This window comes from Aulostomus chinensis, chromosome 24 (assembly GCF_037954235.1).
Source record: "Aulostomus chinensis isolate RoL2024-O1b breed Wild chromosome 24, RoL_Achi_v1.0, whole genome shotgun sequence".
Lineage (NCBI taxonomy): Eukaryota > Metazoa > Chordata > Actinopteri > Syngnathiformes > Aulostomidae > Aulostomus > Aulostomus chinensis.
Window position 1 is genome coordinate 5,405,824 of NC_141343.1, and position 13,876 is coordinate 5,419,699.

Genomic DNA, 13,876 nt, shown 5'->3' on the forward strand with positions numbered 1-13,876 from the left:
CAGTGACTGAGGCCGGGGAGGCTCTCCGCTGCCGCCGCCGCGTCCAGGCCATAGGCTGGCTGGAAGCAGAAGGGGCTGTAGGTGCCAGCTGAGCTGCCCGCCGGTCATGCTGGCATGGCCCCAGTGCCCTTGGCGTGGCATTAAAGCGGAGGCGAGCGTCATTTGGGTGTCATTAACATGCTGGGCTCTTTTCTTAACTGACAGCCAATGTTGCTGGATACTGGCAGGTCAAATACTTCAACCCTACCGAACGAATCCTACTTCCTGTTTCCTCTCTAACTCAATTACAGAGCAGCTCCCAGTAAAACAGCTGATTTGCACGGGAGAGTGTAGCACCGTCACCTCCTGCTGCCCTGCAGCAAGGCAGCACCTCCCAGGCTCCACCTGCTCACCCCGGCTCACCACCAGGATCACGTTTTCTGTTCAGTTGTACATTCAGAGTTTGTGATATGAAACAAATAATCATGCTCGAATTTTCCATTTGTAAGCAGCGCTACATGACGATGTCTGCTTCTGCCAACAGTGTACTTGGAGGACAGCTTCATTAAATCAGGAGTCTTCAGTGTTGCAGAGCTGGTGCGAGTGTCCAGAAGTACGTACACGTCGGTTCCATTCTTTTCCACGATTCTACACACACCAGTTGACCCCAAATCTCTGGACTTGGAAGAATGTTGAATGTTGCACAGTGACTGGGAATGTGTTTGTTCCATCTGTTTCATCCCTTTACTGCAAGGAAGCAGCTTCTCCATCAATCCCAACTCTGTATTTACCGAAATCCTCCGTACAGGGGTGGAAAATCGAGTTTGGCCAGTCTGCTTTGCACTCAGAGACGGTTTGACAGCACGCACGTCTGCATCAGCCTGTATGCATTTGTAGAGACACGTCTGCCCTGAGCAAAGCCGTTGACAGTTGTTCCTCCAGGAATCCGGTGCCTCCTCCAGCCAAGGGCACCCCGAGGCACCGTTTACCTGCCTCTGAACTGAGGCTGGAGCTCGGGAACGAGCCTGCGCTGCACAAAAACCAACTCCAGTCAGCCGTGTTCCTGCGTGTGGGCTGTAGTTTGTCCCCGTCATTTCCAGCCAGACTTAGAGTTTTGCAGCTATCGAGTCCACAACCAGTATTTGATTGATAGGTTGAACTTGTTTCAAGAATCCAGTCACAATAAACTATTCACGAACAAAAAGTTCCTCCTGTTCAAATGAAAAGGGGATTCTCGTGAACGTGGTTTCAGGGGTTGTGGAGTGGCGCTATCAGAGCTGACGGCGTTCTTAGTGTGACGAACTATGAAAGGTAGGGATGGTGTTGTTGTTCAGGGTTTGATCAGCCTCCTGACCAGATGGCCGCTGCGCTGGCGTGCCTGCTCTCATGTGACGGGCCGTCTCACTGAAGCCGGCTGGAGTCGAGCTGGAATTTTAAAAAGGTCGACGTACACGCAGGAATTGTCACTCACTCAGCCTGGTCACTCCCTGGGAAGATATCTCAGCCGCGGCTCGTCCATCACCGCGCGTCTCTCCCAACTGTCCAGGCTGTTGAGACATTCTTTGAAGTCCATCAAAGGGAGCCGTGGAGTTCAAGGCTGGCGTGCTCTCCAGCGTGGGGACGAGCGCTCATTAATGCAACTCGACTGCAAATGGAAAAATATTTTGTCAACAGAAAATGTGGGCATGCATGGGCAAAGGAAGCCGAGCTAAAAATACATGCAGAGCTCCAACAGAGAAAGGGGGTAATCGCTACTGCACAACCCTCAGTTATTAAAAGAGATGATTGGCATCACAAATAACACACTGAGCCAAGAGGAGGAGAAGAGAAGCCAGCTAAGAGAGAGATGGTCGGGGGTATCCTCAGCCATGAATGGAAGAGAGAAAAACAATGGGCTTGTATTCAGCGTCCTCGGCCGGATGCATTCCTCCACAGACAGCCTGGGTGTGGGTAGCAGTGGGTAGGGGCCTTGCCAGGGCTGCAGTGGGCTGCCAGGGCGGAGGCTGGCGGAGGGATCGTGCCAGTGGTGAACCTCAGACCACAACAGACGGCGCCACACACTCCGTCCTCTCATCGACTCCTAACCAACCAACCGCTCGATGCGCAGGCTGCAGGCTCGCGGGGGCCACACACCCGAGGGAGAGGGAGGATGGGTGGTGAACTCCTTTTGTTCCGTACATACTGGCCCGTCCTCCCTGGAAACAATATCCCTCACCTTGACCGCAGTGAGGAAAACAACACCTTCACCACTATAAATCACTTAGTGGGCAAACTGAAGAGTAGTGAAGAACCACAGAAGAAGCTGCTGGGTTTTAAAGGTGCTCTGTAGTTCTCACACACACGTTGAGGCTCACAATGATCTTATAAAGGGCCGTCATCACTTTGCAGTTGCAGGCTGTTTGGAAGCGCTGGCTGCAGCCGTGTGAGAGGCTTGTTAGCTCAGCAGAAATGCCTGTGATGGTCAGACAGTTAACCTGTAAAGAGGGAGCATTTAATTTAATGTGCAGGGCCTCTAAAGTGTCAGTCAAGCGATTATACAATTAATTGTGTGTCTCTAGATGTAAGCGAAGACACAATCGTGACACTGCTGCTGACAGTCAACTCCTTCCCTGCTGTGATTAAGTCTCTGTGTCCTCTCCAGTGCCCATCACTCACGGTGCAGCAGTCAACTTCTCCATGGCCGACATGCCCAGCCAACCCTACTACCATGACCTGAACTCCAGCGTGGGGCTGCACCGCTCCCTGTCCTCCCCTCCCGGCAGGTCAGTGGAAGCTCTCGGGGGGTGGGGGGCTTCTGCTCTATTATTTTTAATGCAACATCTCTTCTTTTTCGATTTATTTGGAGGTTAAAATTCTTGACCCGGGCAGTCGTAACGCTGGAGGTAGATTTGTAGCGTCAGGAGCTGCAGGTGGAACGTGGCATCATCTCCTGCTACTTGCCAGTCCATAAAATGGTGGATATATTGTTTGGATATCATGCCACCCCCATGAAATTCCACATTATCACAGTTGGATCCATTTGGTCTGATAAAGGAATTTTGCAGGACTCAATTAGTTATCACAGTCACGTGAGCGCTAACTGGCGGTCCTTGTCTCGGCGACTCCGCTGTGACTCTTCCTGCTGCCGAATGGTTAACAGGTTAATTTGGGCGCCACGCAACCCTCAAACTGACACAAACTGTCTCAGAATTGGATGCATGTGGTGTTGTAATATTGGGGAGAACCAGAGGAGCTGCACAAGTTAGCAGAGGGCGACCTGAACGAATGAAACATAGCGAGAGGAAACTGACGTCAGTGAGCTCGATAACCTTCGGCAGCGGAACTTCAAGAGAAGTGGCGAGCTGTGTTTTTGAAACTGTTTATGTGGGTGGTAATGAAAGGCTTCTGCTCAGTTACACCTGTGTCCTCGTCTCTCACAGCAAAAGGCCCAAAACAGGTAACATGGAGGAGAACATGGACACGAGCCCGACGGGACCCGACTTCTACTCTTCACCCAGCTCCCCCGCCAGCAGTCGGGCGAACTGGCATGACAGAGACGGAGGTGATGATCCGCTTTTCTTTGACGTGCTTCGGTGTTGGTCTGCTACTTCAGCACTGCGTCGTATTCATGGAGTTTCATTAAAAAGCACGACCTCATCCAGCTGTTGACAGAATTCCTGAAAGAGCCGCTCAGTCTGTCGTCTGATGAAAGTGAAAACCTTGTTGTTGAGCTCTCGGGTCTCCAGCCCGTCCACACTTTTACTACGTAGGAACTGGATCCGGTTTCTCTGCACATGAACCCGTTCAACTCTCTTAAAATACATACCATGACAGAGATAGCCCCCCACCCCACCTCACCACCCGAGAAATGTTTACACCCATTTGAACCTGCCGGCTAAGTGTAAGCGGGTCTTCTCCCACACCTGTCGCCGCCTCTACAGGAAACGCTGGATTGCCGAGGCTCCGTGATGAGAACAAACTGTTCCAACTGGAGCTCACGACACAGAATCTAACACCGGCAGCGGCTCTCTTCAGCTTCATGCCTAAGATCATTTGTGTAGCATTTGAAGTTGTCAAACGTTTCTTCATGAACAGAACGCAGGAGCACGTTAGCGAGCTCTTAAGCTGCAGGGCGAGTGTGTCACATGACATGAGGCTATATATCACAGCTCCAGAGAAAGTTCCAGTCCTGGCTGGTGATGGAGGACTGGTTAGCCTGGAATTCAGAAATATCACCCAGTAATGACGCTCTTCTAGTGAAGTGCAGACAGGTTGTGGATGTCGGTCTGCTGGTGCAGACGCTGTCCAGGGAGTCCCCACCCCGATCCCAGACAAAAAGTCCCACGTTTTCTTCAGCAAGACTGTTCGCAGTGGAGGCACCGCTGCGTATTCCTGCTCATCGCGTTTTCTTCCGTCCTGCCCTCTCGATGTTTCTTCTGATTCTGACGGGTAGGACGGCTGAGAGATGACGCACAGGCAGAGGCGCGACCGCAGCCCAGTGCGGCTACGTGAAATTTCCGACTGTCCCTTCGCAGAAGGCCCGAGAGTTGCTCTGCATAAACGCAGGCGCTCCGGGTGAGGAGTAGCGGCGAGCAGTGGTAGGAAACCCTCCAAAGACAGCCATTATTCTGTCAGGAGAGAATAAATGAGAAGAGGCCTGATATTAAACCCATATGAGGCCTTCCCTCTGCCAAGCGGTCATTTCTTGCACATGGTTGTCGCTCAGCAAAACCTCACCATGTAGTGTGAGAAATCGGTTCTCACTCCTTTTTTCCTCGCTGGGAAAGTACTGTACATTTTGCAGTCCAAGTACAAGCATCCATTTGATACCAGATACCAGAAAGACAACTAATCTGGTTCACATGTGAGGAAAATTTTAAACAATTCAGTTTGTTTGAATTCTTGTAATTAATTGTCTGTTTAATTTCCCGAGGCAGTGCTGTCACTTCTCTGAAGGATTTAATTAGCAGAAGAGAGGAAAACCTGAATTTATCCACAGCAGAAAGATTGTACTTGGAGACATGAAGCAGTCCTATCAATCTCAGAGGTATTTCTCCCTCCGACACGAAAATGAAAGCACTTAAGCCGTATCCTCTTGCAACCTCAGAGTGGGAAATCCCCCCGATTTCCAGTCACCTTTGCTGCTCTCCTCTCTGGAGAGGAGTGACTCATCCCGTCACGCGGGTGGATCCGTCCCTGATGTGGGAAAATGAGCGCAGGGCGGCTAATATTATCAAAACACCACAACAACATGTAGTTTATTTTAGAGAGAAAGGGATGAATGATTTAAAAGTTCTACATCCCGAGAATCTGTGACGGAGCAGAAAAGAACTTGATGAGTGCTCACAGGCCGTCGCATCTCTTTGCTATCACGCTGCCTTCAGCCAGCCAGTGTCACCGTGGAAAATTAAAAAGCACACAACTGTGACAACAACACTGCTCACCGAGGTGCAGAGCAGCAATAATGAGCGTCTTGTAGTCGAGTCTTTAGCTTACACGCAGTTCTTCTGGATTGTTCTCTGGGAATTACAGTAGCTTGTGTGCCGCTGAGTGAGGCGGCGGCGAGCAGATGCTCCAGTCTGATGTTCCGTGTTAGATTAGGTTAAGGTCTGAAATGTTGAAATCCTTTTTGAGCGTCTGTCTGATTTGCTACTGATGGATTCGCCGGCCTGCTGGCCCAGGATTGTGATTTCAGGGGTGATTAGACGCGTTCCTTCAGCGAGCCGTGCTGGAAGCTACGGACCAGCGAAGGTCACATTCTGGTCAAAACTCTCTTAGTGGGAATCAAAGCTGGAATGAAAAATTGGAGCTAAAACCTTTTTTGCTCTTTGAAAAGATTGTTTTCCACCACTTATGTTCCGTACAGATTGAACCAGAAATCTGAATCGAAGTTATTGGGGTGGTTGATGCCCCCTCTCGCCTCACGACAGCTGGGCCGGGCTCAGGCGACCCTGGCCACCTCCAGGGAGGGAGGGATGGATGGATGGACAGTGATTCGGGCTGTATATATCTTTACTAACGGTGTGTGTGTGCGCGCGCGCGCGTGTTCTTCCTCCTCCCAGCAGACATGTCCTCTCCTACCATGAAGAAGCCAGAGAAGCCGTTGTTCAGCCCCACCTCCCCCCAGGACTCCTCCCCTCGACTCAGCACTTTCCCCCAGCCTCACCACCCGGGCCTGACCAGCGTGGGACACAGTGGTGAGTTCCTGCTGCCTCTCCTGGTTTCCACTAAACTCCCTTGAAAATGCCGATAGTCGATTTGCTCTTGCGGATCAATGATGATGGCTTTATCTGTGCTGCTTCACACTCTGGCTCCTTATCTTCTGCCTGGCAGTTATATCGACCAGGAGCCCCCCGCCGCACTCGCCCCTGCAGTTCTCGGCCTCGGCTATCTTACCCCCGGCGCCGTCGCCCTACTTCTCGCACACCACCATCCGCTACCCGCCCCACCTCAACCCTGCTGATACCCTTAAGAGCTATGTGCCGTCGTACGACCCGTCCAGCCCACAGAGCAGCCAGGTGAGTGGCCGTCTTTGTCGCAGGTCAGAAGCTGTTTGGCACCACGTTCCTGGCCTTGCGGTGTCACCTAATCCCATCTGAACACAGGAGATTAAAGCTAGAACAGATTACAGAATATTGCACGTAGCTTGTTCCTTCAGTATGGAGCCCCGAGTCTCCGTCACCTGACCAGGACAGTGATGATATCTTCATACTTGCTCAGCGAGGATGGACTCTGGCTGGTGGGCTTGTTGCGGCGGTGCCGGGCAGCCTGCCCTGGATGTGGGACCGTCCTATAAAGGCTGCACTCATGCTGAAGACATCACTACGCTCATTTAGATCTGAATCACAGAGGCACGAAAACACTTTCCATTTTGCAGACTGAACAAGCGTGAAGCGTATTTTGTGTGTTTGGTAGCAGACTGGTGGTGAAGGCTCCGGTACGTTCCTGACTTTATATGTGGAGTTGAGCTGGAAAGATAAATATACTGACGTTTCTATAAAATAGGCGCGCGAACAAGCGCACGTGACGTCGGCAACTGTGGCAGGACGTTGTAGTAAATCAAGAAGCTCAGAGCTCCTCTACTTTCGTGGTGCACAGAGCGGCCAGTGTGCTCGCGAGAGAGAAAGAGCAGGCGTCTCTATAGATGAGAGAGCCGTGTGATATTTATGTGAGTTTTATATCCCCGCTGTTCTCACTGTAAACAAAGACTCCGTAGACGGCTCCATCTCCAGAGCAGGGAGCGGGCTGCTGATGGTGGGGGTCTGTTACTCCAGAGAAAAACCGCGGGGAATGATAAAGGTTGTAAATATTTGCCGTTGCCGGGGCTCAGCTCTTGTGCAGAATTAACTGGCCCTCTGCTGGGGTGCTGCAGAAAGGAGAGCGGGGGTGGCGTGCTCGGGAGGTGGGGTCCGGTGGTTGGGGGGGGGGGGGGGGGGGGGGGAGGCTCGGCAAATAACACAGCGCTTATAATCCCATGGACGAGTGCCAGAATGTTTTTATGCTTGCTTTAACGCAGATTATATTACACTCTAATTAAACATTCTATTCACATCAGAGGGAACCCTGTGGACACAATTCTTCTCCAGAAAGGCCTGTTTGAGTTTTGAACTCAGGGCGGCCCTGAAATCAACGGCCCAGACAGTCTCCAGGGCTCTGAGGAGGAGCTCCCGCTCGCTCCTCTGGGTGTGTGTGTGTGTGTGTGTATTTATATATACTGGATATATATATATATATATATATATATATATATATATATATATATATATATCCAGTATATATAAACACACACACACACACACACACACACAGTCTGTCTGTCTGTCCAGCTCTGTGTCCTCACACCCACAGCAGCACAGCGGTGCTAGCAGGTCACTCCACAACTCTTTTCAGGCCGGCGTCCTCCTAAATTGCCTTTATGAGTGCCATTAAATTCATTGTTTAAAATCATGTAGGAAATCCATCCTCAGTGACCCCCCCCCCCCCCCGCCAGTGACCAGCCAGCAGCTCAGAGCACTAAAATCGTCTCTTTAGCTGCAGCTTTTAAGAATTTCCAGTCACCTTTTGTTCCTGGTTTGGGTCGGTGAACCAGCGCGGCGCTGACGGGAGGTTTATTACACGCGTGTTTTACCTCACTGCACTTTGACACACACACCAGCTTGTAAACACCGCCGGCTGACGTTGTTCTGTCCTCTGATGAGGCGGACAGACAGAGCCAGTGCATTCCCCCATGTGTTCAGGTGTTTTTAGTCAACCAGACATTATTGTCAGTCCATTTTCTGCTCCTCTCACCTACAGCCCAACAGCAGCGGTCAGGTAGTCGGAAAAGTCCCGGGTCATTTCACCCCAGTGCTGGCTCCCTCCCCCCACCACGGCGCCGGGCGACCCGTCTCTATCGCCATGCCTGACACCAAGCCCATCACCACGTCTCCAGAAGGTGAGCCCCCCACCACCGCTGCCGACCCCCTGCTTGAACATGCACTCAACCTGGAGGATTTAAAAAGGTGGAAATCATTTAAAAAAGAAAAATAGCGCAGAAGTGTTTGTCAGCGAAAGACACACCTTCAGGTGTGGCCACACCCACTGTGGAAGCCACACCCAACCATCTTGACTCGCTCCTGCACCCACTGGGATTCAGGAAGGTTTGTGTTGCTGTGTTGTAGTGACGTTGACATCAAAGTTGTTAAAAACCGAGTGAACTGAAAGTACCACCCTCTCGATGACTGGAAGCCATTTTTAAATGTTGAGTGAAAATGACCTTTTGTTGTCAGTCGAGTGACGATGTAACCCTCTGAAAAAGGCCCATTGAGCTGATTCTAACAAATTAAAGAAACCATTGAAGAACAGCGAAACTGTAAAATGGGAGGATGAAAAGGTTGGGTTGCTGCTCAGTCTGACCCTGTGGGACTCCATACGTCCTTGACCACCAGCAGGTCAAAGGTCAAATGCATCGGGGTTTTCTGCTGGTCATGTGGCTCAAGCTAAAGCTACAGGTGAACTCTTGTTTGTGCGCTCCACCAGGCTACTCAGCCCCCGGCACCCCAACGGCTAATCGCTTTTCAGGCCTGAGCCCAAGAGATTCTGCCTTCCTCCACCAGCAACAGGTGAGACCCCACCCCCACCCTCACCCCCACTTATCACTCTCAGCTCACCTGCTCCCTCTGTCCTTTCATGTTCTGTCCCACATCTCCCCACACACCCCACGTGACCCCCACCCTCTGCAAGTGGCACTCTGGAGTTGAGTGGTAGGGCAGTGGCGTGAGCTCAGTCGCAGCAGCGGAGGAAGTCGTCCACCTGTCAGGCGCGTCCCAGGCCTCAGAGCCACGCAGGCGAACACGGCTCAGTTTCCGCTGTTGTTGCTGCCACTTCCACCGCGCTGTTCCTCTCACTGCTGCTAATCTTTTAATCTCTTTGCACCGCAGCTCCTTGAAGGACCTGCAGTTAATTATTGAGTTGGAAACGGTTCTGTGCAGCAACAGTGAGACTGCAGCTTCTCCTCGGTCACCGATGCTAAAGACGAGCGAGTTTAGAGCCCAACAGCAACGGAGGTGTCGGGAGATGGACTGTCATTGTGTGGCCGTGACTCAGAAGATGGATGGGACATGTGGGTGTCTTGGAGGGTGTAATGTGCTCAACTTGATTTCCTTCAGACATTCAAGTCAAACACACACACACACACACACACACACACACTAGCCAGATGTAATCGGTACACTCCCTCATTTACAGTACACAAGCCAAATATTTAGTGTTGGCGTCACACGGTTGCCCCAGCAGCAATCTGAGGACAGATGTGCGTGTGTGTGTCGGTGCGTGTGTGTGTCTGTGAGGTTGGGAGTGTTGCGTTGTTGTCGGACGGGAGAGAGTGTTCGCCCCCACCCCGTCTTTTTGGAAGTGCTGGTCTGAGGCCAAGGCTTTTCCAACCACAACTAATTGAATGCATCTGCACGCGGCTTCATAATGATCGCTGGGTTTCTCCTCGGCTCGCTTTTTTTAAATTCTCAGCAAATGACAAAGCTGGATCTGACCTCCGTTTCCTCACTCCACTCTCTCTTTACACTTCTCTCTTTCTCTTCCTCTCCAGCTTTCTTTCTCCCAATTTTTTCGAGATCCGTTTTCTTCTGCTGGGGAGGAGGAGGAGAGGATTCTCTTGGCTGAAGTCACACAGTTACAGTTTCTAGTAGCGCTGCTACTTGTGGGGGGGGGGCAACACACGACGGCAGCTGCATCGTCGGATGCCATGTTTGCTTCCGTATTTCAGGGTGTAAATCAGCCTGATTAGTAATGAATATCCTCCCAAAAAACAGGAGATGACGATGTTTTTTTTATCCGTCACCCTAAAGCCTAGTTTTGCTGCTGTTGTTGCAACAACAGCACGACGATCCTTAGTTGTGTCATGGCGGCTGGAACGGGGACGCTTGTCCACGTCCCTGCAGACCAGCGGGAACACGCTACACATCCGTCCATCATGCTTCTGCCGCTCTCACTTGTTTTGGCCTCTTTGTGGTTTGAGAGAAGGTCTCGCCGAGCCGGCCAGCGCTGAGCGCCTGGCGCTGTCGTCCTCGTCTGGGGAGATTGTGTGGGATCTTCAGTTATTTTTGTAGCCGTTTGTTGCCAGGCTGTGTAGGAGAGAAGTACACATCACATGTACATGCTTACAGAGATGCGTGAGATTCAGCACGGAGGTTTAGTGTTTCTGATCCTGGTTGTGTGTCTGTCTTTATGATGGATGGAGGCCTGGGCCGGCACCGCCGCTGCCATGACCACCCTCGGCTCTCCTTTTCTCAAATCAAGAAAAAACAGAAGTGAGGAAAATATCCTGTACATAGATACCTCCTTCTGAGAAGTACTACTACAATGTAGTACCTGCCAATGATGGTTTTACCACCTGGTTGTTATGATCAAATGTGGTACTGCTAAAATGAAAGTCCCTGGTTACACACACACACACACACACACACACACACACACACACACACACACACACACATGCAGCAGGCTTTAAAACAGACAAAAACCAAGCCACACACACATACACACACACACACACACACACACACACACACACACACACACACACCTGCTCCGTGATTCCCAGGCAGTGAATGTGTGAAAACCCTCCATTCATGGCTCGCCTTGGTTAACCCCTCGAGGGAATGCCACCGTCGAGCATTCCGCCGGGAGAGATCCATGATCAGATGTCATTTGGTATTATCTAAGGAAGGATCCTAATCCACAATCTGCCTGCATCTGTTTGCTAACGTTCCCCGGCTCCGTCCCCCTTTCCCCTGCTGCCTGAGCTGGTGTCAGCAGACAGATGGCGAGCCCCTCAAGGAGCAGTGGCACCGAGCGTCTGGCCCAACCCGTGAAGTCCCTCCAAGCTTTTGTCACGCTGGCATGGGGGGTTTAGTCGCCCACCATGAGATAAATACAACATTGTCTCTTCTGTTTTATTCAGAAGCTTCTCAGAGCTTCATCAGATTATTCAGAGACGTTATTACGTCACTGAAAAGCTTTCAAGCTGCAAAAGAAATCATAACAAAAATCAGTGAATTGAAAGAGGAAACCGTCGTCCAGGTGCTGGAGGGAAAAAAGAACACTTCTCTTGACCGCTGCAAATGGCTCTGAATATTCAGCGTGTGCGTCTATCTGATTAAATCCCTTTTAAGAGCCTCTGCAAAACGTCTGCAGTGCAGCCGGAGTGCTAACAGTGCAGTTTTAGCCCGATGCATTACTAAATGAATGTGTTGACCACAGGGCAAGGTTAGCCTGGTATTGGCAGCGATGGCTCTCAGCTGGATTGCCGACACGTGCGCTCGCATAATGCATGCAAAGGAGAAGAGTTTGTGTGTGGCTTTCTTCTTCAGTAATTTGTGATCTGTATGTACGGTTGGCACGTGTTCAGGAGGGGTGTGTGTGGGTGCAGGTGTGTGTGTGTGTGTGTGTGTGTGTGTGTGTGTGTGTGTGTGTGTGTGTGTGTGTGTGGTTTAACTTCATCATAATTGTTAGCCCTAATCAATAGGAGCAGTTAGCTAATGAAAAGCCTGCATGTATGTATTTGTTTATTCATCGAAGGCATGTGTCCTGACTCTGAGTGCACTCGCAGGGATTAGCCGCAGGGCGCATGCACCACGACGCATGTTGGCTAACCAGCTTTAATTTGACAAAGCACACAGAGTAACCGAAGATGCCACTCAGGTTTTGATGACTAACTCACTAACTCGGTCTGACTTCTTCCAGGTGACCACTAACTGCGACTGCATGCTTCTCTCCTCCCTCATGAGAGCCTCATCTTCATGTTACAGGAACAATCAGGCCTTTCATCCCTGCTGCTTCTGCCTCCGTCTGTCCTGCATGCATTTGTGTATACAGTGTTGAGTTGTAGTGTAATCTGAAGTGGACGTTGTCTGGCCCAGTGATCTGACCGCTAGGTTTCAATTGACAGCTGAGGAAGTGTGACTGGAGCGTGACTCAAAACGGCAGGCATTATGGCCCCAGTGCCACTGACGACACTTTGGGGATTGCTTGGCAAAGGTAACCTTTTCATTCTTTCATGCCGTCTCTTTGTCTCTCTCTCACACACACACACTCACACACTCACTCTCTCTCTCTTGCACATGTTTGACATATGACTGCACATATAAATGTAATGTTCCTGCAGTGGCCGGCCTGCTGGACGTGTGGGATGAGGTCATACGTGGCTTGATAGAGCAACACACGTGTCCTTGTGTCTCTCGTCTTCCTTCTCTCTTTGTTCCTCCGTCTGTTTTTCTCATGATTTTTTTTCCAACCAGCTTTTGTTCATGTTTTGCCGCTGAGCCGTTTTGGATGAGCTGAGCAAAGTTTTATTTTTGGCTAAAATGTGTTCTGAATTTCTGAATTGTCTTTTTTTTTAAATACATATTGAAGTAATAAAGTCCTGGAAGAGAATCAGAGTTGTTATCTAGTATCAAGCAGTTTAAGTACTTCATTTGTCAGATTCGTCGTGTCTTTGCTTTATCATGACAAATATCACAAGATGGAAACCCCCCTCTTGAATTCACACCCAAGAAATGAAATTATTCATCTTCATGAGACGAAGTTTAAGGAAGAAAATTAGAATAAATAAATGACCAGGAATCAAACGAGTCGTTTGAGGACACTTTTCTACCTTTCAACATTTCTACGCTTCACTGCGTCTGCCTCCAGGCTGAAGTCACGTTTTACCCCTTTAACCCTAAGTTACCCCCCACCTCACCTCCACCAGCCCCCATACTGAATCTCTCCTGTCTCTCCTTCTCAGGGGGGTGGAGGCACTGAGCCTTTTCCTGTTACATCTCCCTTCTCCACTTTTTCCTGAAAGTGCAGAGCATCTGTGTGTGTGTGTGTCTGTGTGTGTGCGTGCGCGCGGCAGACCCCCTTCTTCAGGCCCCTCTAATAGTCCAGTGGAGGCGGCGGAGGAGGGAAGTGCTCCCCCACCGACAGTCGAGCTCATAGATCCTGGATGAATGTAGAACCGGTTCATGCTGTTGTCGCCGCTCTGTAGTTGTGTGTTTGTCTCTTGGCTTGATGAAGCACCTGGGAAGGTGGAGGTGGAGCCCTGCCCCTCGCTGGGCCTCCTCAGCGCTAACCCCAAATTAAAATGCTGCCGGACTCGCTTGTTGCCATTGTGCAGGAAATGGGTCAGCAATCCATTAAGATGCCATTAGATAATCTAATTTAGGGAGCTAATCCGTAAACGAAGCACGCTGTCGTCCCTGCGTGCTGGCGGGGCGGGGCGGGCCGCAGGGAAGCCAAGTCGAGAGTTACCTGAGGATGTGAGGTCAGAAACCAGGAAGGACACAAGAGGATGAGGGAGGTACCGAGCTGGTTCTCCTAGCATGGAGTCAAAAACAGAGACTAGCAGTGATAGAAGTGATAAACAAAACAAGCAACATAACAA

The 13,876-nt window shown here is 50.6% G+C and overlaps 1 protein-coding gene across 7 annotated transcripts in view; it reads left to right on the plus strand.

Annotated features, from left to right (window-relative positions):
- LOC147238470 (nuclear factor 1 B-type-like) overlaps positions 1 to 13,876 on the plus strand; it is a 59,223-nt gene that overhangs the window by 38,691 nt on the left and 6,656 nt on the right. For 3 of the 7 annotated variants that reach the window (XM_086197298.1, XM_086197301.1, XM_086197295.1), the window contains exons 4-11: positions 524 to 592; positions 2,621 to 2,741; positions 3,399 to 3,520; positions 6,021 to 6,155; positions 6,292 to 6,476; positions 8,254 to 8,392; positions 8,977 to 9,059; positions 12,401 to 12,489. In XM_086197298.1, the coding sequence (XP_086053424.1) occupies positions 524 to 592; positions 2,621 to 2,741; positions 3,399 to 3,520; positions 6,021 to 6,155; positions 6,292 to 6,476; positions 8,254 to 8,392; positions 8,977 to 9,059; positions 12,401 to 12,489 (943 nt within the window). The remainder of the gene's footprint in view (positions 1 to 523; positions 593 to 2,620; positions 2,742 to 3,398; positions 3,521 to 6,020; positions 6,156 to 6,291; positions 6,477 to 8,253; positions 8,393 to 8,976; positions 9,060 to 12,400; positions 12,490 to 13,876) is intronic. The other 4 variants (XM_086197297.1, XM_086197299.1, XM_086197300.1 and 1 more) reach the window with 4 other exon arrangements.